Raw genomic sequence first — 9,239 nt, forward strand, 5'->3', positions numbered from 1 at the left:
AAGTGAACACAGTCAACTTCCTGTCCATTTGAGACACTCCAGGACAAACCTCAGCACACTTTAAAAAACAACAACAACAAAAACTGGGCCAACATTTAATGCCTGGAGATATTTCCTCGATATTTTTGTTCAACCCGTGTGACAGCTTTCTCAGTGAACCTAAAGAGCTGATTCTGCTGAATATGTTACTCAGCATGCTCCTGTTGGCCCTAACCACACCACCCTTTATTGTTATTATTTATAAACTGGCAAATCCGACTTAATCTGATGATGTGCCTGTCAGTAGCATCAGGATGAGGTGCAGCTGCACATACAGATGTATCCAGGTATAAGTGGGCACAGTTAAGGCCTTGTGTTTAGTCTGCATGAAGTCTGCAGTTATAAAGTTACTTTCATCAGTACCTGTAACTTCTATGCATGTGACACCTTCTCAGAAATGCGGATTACTCGCGGAGGACATGAGCGTAGCGTTACGTAATGTAAATAAAAACATTGCAGCCGACGCGTGCACACATTGGTGTGCGCTGCACGATGTCCCGGATGATGCTCGCACCGGAAGAGAAGGGGCAGCTCTCCCAGCCATCTTGTGGCAGCATCCAGCGAACTGGTCGCATCAAGCCTCGTAGAATCGGAGGTGAATCCCGTTGAAGGGGCGCCATCATGCCCGGACAACTGCAAGAAGGCTTCGGCTGTGTCGTGACCAACCGGTTCGACCAGTTATTGGACGATGAGTCCGACCCTTTCGAGATCCTGAAGGCTGCCGAAAACAAGAAGAAGGAGGGGGCCGCCGCTGCTTCCACCAAGACCGCGGCTCAAGCCGCTAAGCAGCCGAAGAAGGAGTCACAGAAGGACAGAAAGAACCCTCTGCTGGACAAAAAGGAGGAGACCCAGGCGCCAGTCCCCCTGAAGAAAGAAGGTAATGAAAAAGAAAGGAAGGGAAACAATGCACCTGCTTCTCTCGCTAATGAGCGATGCATGTTTATTTTTGCTTTTCGTAGCAACTGTCATGTGCAGCTCCCGTTAGCCACGTTAGCTCGACTCGGCTGAGCGAGACACAGCGTGAGGTCAATATGGACCCTGTGCTGCTGTTATTAGAGGACAGACTAAAAATAATCCTCGCAGACGGAACGTAGCTGGACTTGAACACGTACCGAACCAGAGCGGGTTAAAGCCAGCAGCGAGGTGCAGACTGGCGAGCCTGTGTTGCAGAAATGGTTTCTGCTAGCGTTTGACAGGAAGGTGCAGTGTTGGGTTTCTGTGTGGAGGATACAGCTCTATTAGCAGCTTCTGACTTTGCAAAGCAAATGTGGGGAGAAAGGAAAAGACATCACCTGTGCTGGGAAGACTAGACAGAGCGCTGCTCTTGTTATTATCCCTAACTAATCTTATTAGAGTGTATTGGTCTTAATTGAATTCATCCAAAGCAAGTAAATAGAGCCATCTTCAGTGCAGTTACATTAAGTTCTCATTGTGTGTACTGCTGAAAGTACACACAATGAGATGGGAGGCCACACATCAGGTGATGCATTTGTTGTTTTCTCGTTTTGTTTAGCATTTTCCTACACACACACACACACACACACACACACACACACACACACACACAAGGTCTAAAATCTAAACAACACAGCTGAGCATAAATTCAGCTTGTGCTCCTTTGATTTGCAGGTATCAGGCGGGTGGGAAGAAGAGCAGACCAGCAGGGCCAGTCTGGTTCCCAGCACCAGGGTGCGCAGGGTGAAGGGCGAACTGGAGACAAGAGGCCGGACCGAAGACCACCCCGTGAGCGCCGCTTTGAGAAACCTGCTGAGGACAAACCCGAGGGGGCTGGAGAGTTTACTGTGGAAAAGTGAGCAGCAATGATGAGAGGGATGGAGGGCTTATTTAAAACATGCCGGCTGGTGCAGATGTAGGCGCATTGACAAGACGTGTGCAGGGTTTGACAGCTTGCAACTGTTGTTGATGGAGTGCATGTTTCTCTTAACATCACGTTCATCCGCATGTTTTAAATTGTATCTGTTTCTGTGCACCAGGCCTTCTGGAGACAGGCCCCCGAGAGGGCGTGGTGGCGGCCGGGGCGGGCGTGGTGGAAGAGGGCGGGGCATGGGCCGAGGCGACGGCTTTGACTCCCGTGGCAAACGAGACTTCGACAGACACAGCAGCAATGACAAATCGTAAGTATGCGCTGAGCTGAGGTCATGAGTAGAAATCGCCTATTATATTATTTTCCTATTTTGTCATGTAAATACTGTTACAACAGTAGATGTTTATACTAAATATGCGTACAGTTTCTAATAATGAGATCAGCATACACGCCGGTAATCTCTGAGCTCAAAGATAAATAAACAAGCGCTTATTTTTTTCCAGTCTTTGCTATGTATGATGTCAGAAACATAGGATGTGTCAGGCACACTGCTGTTCACTCCTTCTGTTTATGAGGGGCAGCCAATCAGAAGAAAGCTAGTTTAAAGGGGGGGAGGCGCTAAAATATAGTTTTGATTGGATAATCAACTGAAGGGCTTTACCAAGGCCCTGTATAAGATTACAAAAAGAGATTATTTTGATCTGTAAATCATGCAAAGCTGCTCTACTAGAATCCTAGACCCAGCAGCTCCTGACTAGATGGGTTCTGTGAGAGTCCAGGGGGAACAGCATCTCAAGAAAGGGGTTCTTTATGTTGTCTCAGGCTGTAATCAGCACTTCCCTTAATGAGAAGAGCCCCTCACTGTGGTCCGAGAGAATTTAAGAGAACTCATACACCGTTGGCCGTCTTCCCTTTCTGTTTTCGCTGCAGCAATCCGAAGAGCGAGGAGAAGCGCGGCGGAAGCGGCTCGCACAACTGGGGCAACGTGAAGGACGAAGTGAGGTGAGTTTCCCCAAACAGACACATGGCCTGTTTGTCGGAGCGCCGCTGTCAGCAGGATAATGAGGCGCATGTGATATTTTTACAGACTGTGTGCACTCTCTCTCTTTTGAAGTGCTTCTGGTTTTGTCATATCACAGGATGCTGCAGTTTAAGGATGTCTTGGGATGTTTCCATGTTCGCTTTAAGCTTGGAGTGTCGCTGTTTCCTTTATGAAGAGGCTCAGACAGTTAATGTTTCAGCTAGAGGAAGCTTACCATTACTCATACAGAGGTTGTGCATCTTTGTTCCCAGTGAGGCTGAACAAACCGCTCCCCCTGAGACGGCCCCAGAGGGCGAGGAAAACGCACCTGCTGGCTCCGAGAACAAGTGAGAATCCTGTGTCCTTGTGTTGGATGGATGTTGGATGTTTGGATGGAAAAGGATCCCCGTGTGCTAAGTTAATGAGTTGTCACATTGCGTTTCCTTTAGCGTTTGCACTGCTGTTGTGACGCAACAAGGGCGATTTTGTTAAACGCTGCCTCTGACCTTTTGGCCTCAGGATTAGAGGGCATGTATAGGTAAGAGGATTGGCGAGTTCCCACAGTGTTGTGTGTTCCTGGCATTGCAGAGAGAACGAGGTCGAAGAGGTGAAAAATGAAGGCCCCAAAGAGATGACCCTGGACGAGTGGAAGGCCATGCAGGACAAGGAGCGCACCAAGGTGGAGTTCAACATCCGCAAGCCCAACGAGGGAGCCGACAGCCAGTGGAAGAAAGGATACGTGCTGCACAAGTCCAAGAGCGAAGACGTGAGTGTGGTGTGCTGAAAGCTTTTCTCGCCCGCAGCTTAGACCTTTAAGTTTTAGTCCTTTGGCTCCCTGAAAAAGATCTTTGCCATCTACACTTGGGATGTTCCTGGGGACAAATTTACAAGTCAAAAACTATTGTGCATATATTTAAAAGCCATTGGAAACTGTTAATCAGTTTATATAATAACTGGAACATATTGCTTTTGTGCATGTGCATGTTGAAACAGTCATTAAGTTATTACAAAGTAAGGTTACTAACCACCGTGCATCACCAGCAGTAAAGCCGATGAGATGTGGTGAGATTGTACAAACGAGAAACGTGAAAAGCCAAGGACGGCTGCTATAAGAAGGTCTTTTGTGGAGCTTCAGCTAGTTAGTTTGGATGTGTCACAAAGTTGCTTTTCTGAAATGTGTAGCATTGCACACACATTATTAGATTAGCTTGGCAAGTGCAGCCTTCATTACATGCAGGTTGATGTCCACATGCATGTGCAAAGTGTGGTTACGTGGTGCTCTGACGCCACCTGCATAAAACAGGTTATTTTCTCCATCAGAGTCATGCACAATCATCCTGGCTGTCATTTGTCTTACTTTCCACCATGCTTGGTTACATTTTCTGCCACACATCTGTTGAGGCTAGAGTTGTACATCAATACATTCCGAACAGTCATTCAGTAATTGACTGTTCTGCATCAGATCTAGTCAGGCTCAGGTAGCTTAGACTTGCACGCTGATGATTTTAAGTTTGTGATTGTGATTATTTCAGTTGTTTACTTTGAAGTCAATCAATCAATCAAGGCTTTATTTGCCACGTGCAGGTTGCCCTGCAGTGAAATGGGGGACCCCCCCCCCCCCCCCGGACCTTACACACACAACGCAGACATCACATGGGGATACAGGTCGGAGATCGGTAGTGTTACAGGAAAAAAAACACTGAAATATACACTACAATGGGAAAGTACAAGAGGAAAAAAAGAGACCTCTACTCATGCTGGGCTCCTGGGAGGACAGCATGAGAACAGGAAACAAAAAAACTCCTCTGCACATAAATGTCCACAGCACAACATTATGGAACACATGACAAGCCACAGGATTGGGTAGGGGGTGAGGAGTAATTCGAAGCAAACACAGCAGAATGTGTGTGTGTGACAGAAATCTGGCTGTAGACACTGTGGGCTGACAGGTTACAGCTGATATAGATATTTAGGTTCGTCTTCCTTAACCATGTTTAAAGTGGACAGCATGTATCCTTGTATTCCGTTAGTAACTGCATTTAAATAGGCAATAGTGACAGGCTTGCTGTGATGTGCGTGGTTAGTGTCAGGTAAACGTGCTCAGGCTGTTTGGTTGGTGGTCACTCTGCTGTCTAAAAATAACTCTGTGGTTTGTTCAATTTCCAGAGACCTGTTGGGGCTTTGATCGACACCGCAGAGACAGAAGCAGAATCGCACAATCTCTACCACAAGGTACCTGCGTTACTCACACTTGTTTTTTCGTTCACTCAGCCCATGAAAATGTTCAGTGTTAGCTGCGACTCAGTGGCGATACCTTTTTAATATACTGAGAAGACATTAAAGCTGAAGGCATGGTAAGAAGCAGAGCTCACTGATGGAACGCTGCATTTCTGATCCGAGCACAGTTGACATTTAGCGTGATGGCCATCTACGGTTCTTTATCAGCAGGCCGCCGCTGATGAGTCCAGTGACCACCATTTCCGCAAACCAGCCAACGACATCACATCTCAGCTGGAGATCAACTTCGGAGACCTTGGCCGCCCCGGTCGCGGGCGTGGGGGCGCACGTGGTGGGAGGGGAGGCCGCGGCGGGGGAGGCAGCAGGACGGCACGCGGGGGAGGACGTTCCGAAAAGGTAACGGCAAAAAAAACCAGCTGCCGACAACAAAGGTTTAGTGTCCTGCACAAAAGAGTTGGCTCTCTGACTGAACCGGCTGTAAAATCACTGAGTTGGAAAAACCTGCTGTGGATCACTAAGACCCTGTAATAACAGAGCACTGAACACATGCTCCACCACGCAGAACTCAGTTACTGACCTCATGTCAGTCAGGCAGGGGAATTGTCCTGAATACTGGTGTCTAAATTTGAATAAAGCACCTGCTTTTTCCTTTCTTTTCTTTTTTTTTTTCATTGTCAATAAATTTGACATTCATATTAATAATGGGTTTCAGGTGAATGTTAGTCAGTCTAAGACATTTTTTGGCAAAGCTACGCCCGGTCTGTATCACAGAGTGTGTGTATGTGTACATCTAAGTATACGCTATAGTTGTTAGAACTTCATTTAATGTCCATGTATTTACTAGCTTAGTAAAGACAATAAGTCAGTGTTATCCTATTTGACACATCTATACTGTTTCTTGTTTGTTTTTGACTATTTGAGCAGAAATGTGGATTATGCTTGAATTAATTAACAAAACTGGTTTTCCTCTATGCAGACAAAATCGTAAATATACATGTTTATAATATGTACAAATCCAGGTACAGTCCCAGCAGAAGTGTCAAAAGCCTCTTGTAAAGTGAAAAACTTAGTATTAAGCCCGAAAATCAAAAGTAAGCTTAAAGACAATAACAAGCTCCCTGTAACTGAAGGGAGCTACAGAGGTGACTGATGGATTCAACACTTCAGCTGACCGCATACAAAGACAATTTACTTACACTCCATTGATAGCAGCACTGCCTCCTTCACTTTACACCTACGTCAGCTGCTCATCCATAGAAACACATGTTGTGAAGGTCCCAGCACACGGTTATTGAGTCTGCAGGACTTTTTGTACACCATGTGCCTCAGCTATCACCAACCCACAGCCCAGAATTCGCAGATTAAACAATGTAGCTACTCCACCCAACTTGTCTCTGGGTTGGGTTGTTCCATTTTTTAAAACCAAAAATTTTGCATTATGCAAGTTGAGATCTTTTTGCTGTTGTTTAGTTTGATTGAGAAATAATGTGCTCTGTTGTTTTTCCAGCTAACACTTACAAACTTGATAGATTCACACACCAGATCAGCATCCTTGGACTTTTGATTGTTAACCGTACAATCAAAAGTACGGTGTCTGTAGGCCCGAGCCCTAGAGGTGAAGTCAATTAATAGAGGTGAAGCCTCCCAAGTATAATAGTAGCCACAGACACCTGTGTAGGCATCTGCCTGTCACTCAAAGTGGCCCTAAAACTGCATTATTTATGAGTATTTAAACAGCTTTAATGGGTATGTTATAAAAGGAGTAATGATGGGGGTTATTGGTTACAGAGATGAAACTCTTTTTGTAGCAGGCTGTAAATGCTTTTCTTCAGTGAAGTTCTGCATTTTAACATGCGAGTATAGGGATTGACTCACTTTTGGAGCCAGCCTCAAGTGGCCATTGGAGGAACTGCATGTAAACCAGCTTCATTTCAAGCCGTCCTAACATTGTCCTGGTTCTTGTCTGCTTGTTCCCACCAGGCTAGTGGAGTGTCAGTCCCCAATGTGGATGATCCTGAGGCCTTCCCAGCCCTGGCCTAAAAAGGCTCCCTCTTTCACCACCAGCCCACCCATCAGCCCTTCCGGGCCCCTCCTCTACGAGGCTTGCATGCTTACCACATCTTCAAGTATATAAGAAAAACAGAGAAAAAAAAATAAATGACACAAAAAGACTGTCATCCCATACCACTCACATCACCCAAGGACTTAAATTTTACCTGTTTTAAAGGAGACTAAAAGACAAAAAAAAGGGCAGAAAAGGACCTCTTGTTACACTGAAGTTTTGTATTTAGGAACATGAAAGCAGGGATGTTTTCATACTTTTTTTTTTCTTTTTTTCCCCCCAGAGATTACGCATACTTCATTGATATTTTTTGTGCTGCTTGAATTTCTGCATTTCTGCAATTAGATTGAAGTGTGTGTATTCCTCTTCTCCCCGTAACGACTTCAGCTCAGTATTATGGGATCATCTTTAGAAAAGGCTTTGTACTGGAGTGTATTTTTTGGCCCTCCCAGTAATACACGCTGATGTGGTAGCACTACACTACATTAGAACCTTGTACTTGTACTAGATGTCTGAAGTACGGCTTAACATGCATTTAAAGTGTAATTACTTGGATCCTGACTATCCATCCCTTTGCGAGGCACAAGTTGAGGATGGGTAACCAGGTTAAATGTGACTTCTACTAAAGCTTGGTATTTTTCTGCTTGTCGTGCAGTGAAAGTTGATGCCTCTTCTCATTGTTTTTTGTTTTGATAGTTTGCCTCTTTTTTTGGTGGACCAGTGGTTAGTAGTGTTTCACATCCCCTGATCCAGAAGTGCTACCCACTTTTATTTCTTTTTTTTTCCAAGGGTGTACCGGGGCCCAATGTATCTTTAGGCTGGTCCTCTTAGGTCATACAGGCTATACAACTTGTAATTTCAGGACCACTAAGCAAATATTGTTTTTGTTTTTTGTTTTGTTAAGAATATGCGTGCGGGCGTGTGTTTGTGTGAGTGTGTGTTGTTTGCAGCAAAGCGTGAGAGCGTGCGTGTGATTTTTGACAGCTAGTTGCTTAGGATTGAAGCATTTTCTCTGCTGAACTTGGCGTTCTCAAACAGGAGAGTGCAAGTTGTCGCCTGAAGTAGTTCTTAATGTCTTTTATGAAGTGATTGTTGAAATGTAGGTGAGAATGATAGCGTAGCTAGACCATGAACATATCTCGCTCTTTTAGAGTATCTGTTCTGTCTTTCAGATCTCAAAGCACTTGGTTTTATTAGCACCAATTCCTCCGAAGATTGTTTTTCTTCCCTTTTACTTTAAACCATAGTTGATGTTTTATTTTGTTTTTGGGTTTTTTTTGTAATCTTATTTTTATTTTAATCTGTGAACAAGCATCGATGCATAATTTGTCTGAAAGAAATGTCAGCGGTCATTGTGGAACAAGCTACAGAATGTAAAATGTGAGTTAAAGGTGCTCTCAGCTGCCTGTCTCAGCATTTTCCAGCAAGCATTTTAGTTTTTTTTTCTTTTAATAAAAGCAGGTGTGTGGGGTGGGGTGGGTGCAGGCTGGGGTGGGGTGGGGTGGGGGTGTCACACCGAAGACCTGATGGAGTGAATTTTTAAAGCTTTACTTGTCGCGCTCTGCAAAGACTTGCTGGCGACACGCTGATACAACAGGCTGGAGCAGTTTTCCTCGTAGGACCGTTTGAGCCACATGACATTAAAACTTTCTCTGCAAACATCCCTGTTCTAATAAAAATGCTTTAGAGGTGTTACGTCTGCTCTGTCAGTGGCTCCTTTAAATGCATTCACAGATGTGCTGTTTTCGGTAGTTTATTCAGTGCCAGTTCCTCATTTAGGCTAGAGTGAAAGAAACAGGGTGTTGTTTTTATGGGAATTTCAACTGCTGTAAATGACTTGTTAGCCTGTAATCTGTCAGACATATCTGTCATGGATAATATGGAGTCATTTTGAGCTGGAAATAACACTCCTGTCTCAAGGTAGAAGCTGAAATCAGTTTTTGGCAAAGTGACTGTTGTATATATCCTTCATTTATCCGGGTAAAACATTTCATTACTGTTAAAAATGCCTTTTAAAAAAGAGAGGGGCAGCAATATTGTAACAAATGGATATT

General features: G+C 44.7%; 1 protein-coding gene across 2 annotated transcripts; it reads left to right on the forward strand.

The window, feature by feature from the left end:
* The first annotated feature begins 536 nt into the window (after positions 1-536).
* serbp1b (SERPINE1 mRNA binding protein 1b) lies at positions 537-8,681 on the forward strand. 2 transcript variants are annotated; one of them, XM_087831816.1, is made up of 9 exons: positions 537-916; positions 1,669-1,849; positions 2,034-2,174; positions 2,795-2,866; positions 3,158-3,232; positions 3,474-3,651; positions 5,052-5,117; positions 5,331-5,519; positions 7,104-8,681. In XM_087831816.1, exons 1-9 carry the CDS (start codon positions 661-663, stop codon positions 7,161-7,163), a joined length of 1,218 nt encoding a protein of 405 aa, XP_087687942.1. In that variant the 5' UTR covers positions 537-660; the 3' UTR covers positions 7,164-8,681. The 2 variants fall into 2 exon arrangements, with proteins under 2 accessions (XP_087687942.1, XP_087687943.1); XM_087831817.1 differs by having other exon boundaries at positions 5,334-5,519.
* The last annotated feature ends 558 nt before the right edge of the window (positions 8,682-9,239 follow it).

The sequence above is a fragment of the Neolamprologus brichardi genome, chromosome 18, assembly GCF_056152115.1.
Source record: "Neolamprologus brichardi isolate AB-2024 chromosome 18, ASM5615211v1, whole genome shotgun sequence".
Taxonomy (NCBI): domain Eukaryota; kingdom Metazoa; phylum Chordata; class Actinopteri; order Cichliformes; family Cichlidae; genus Neolamprologus; species Neolamprologus brichardi.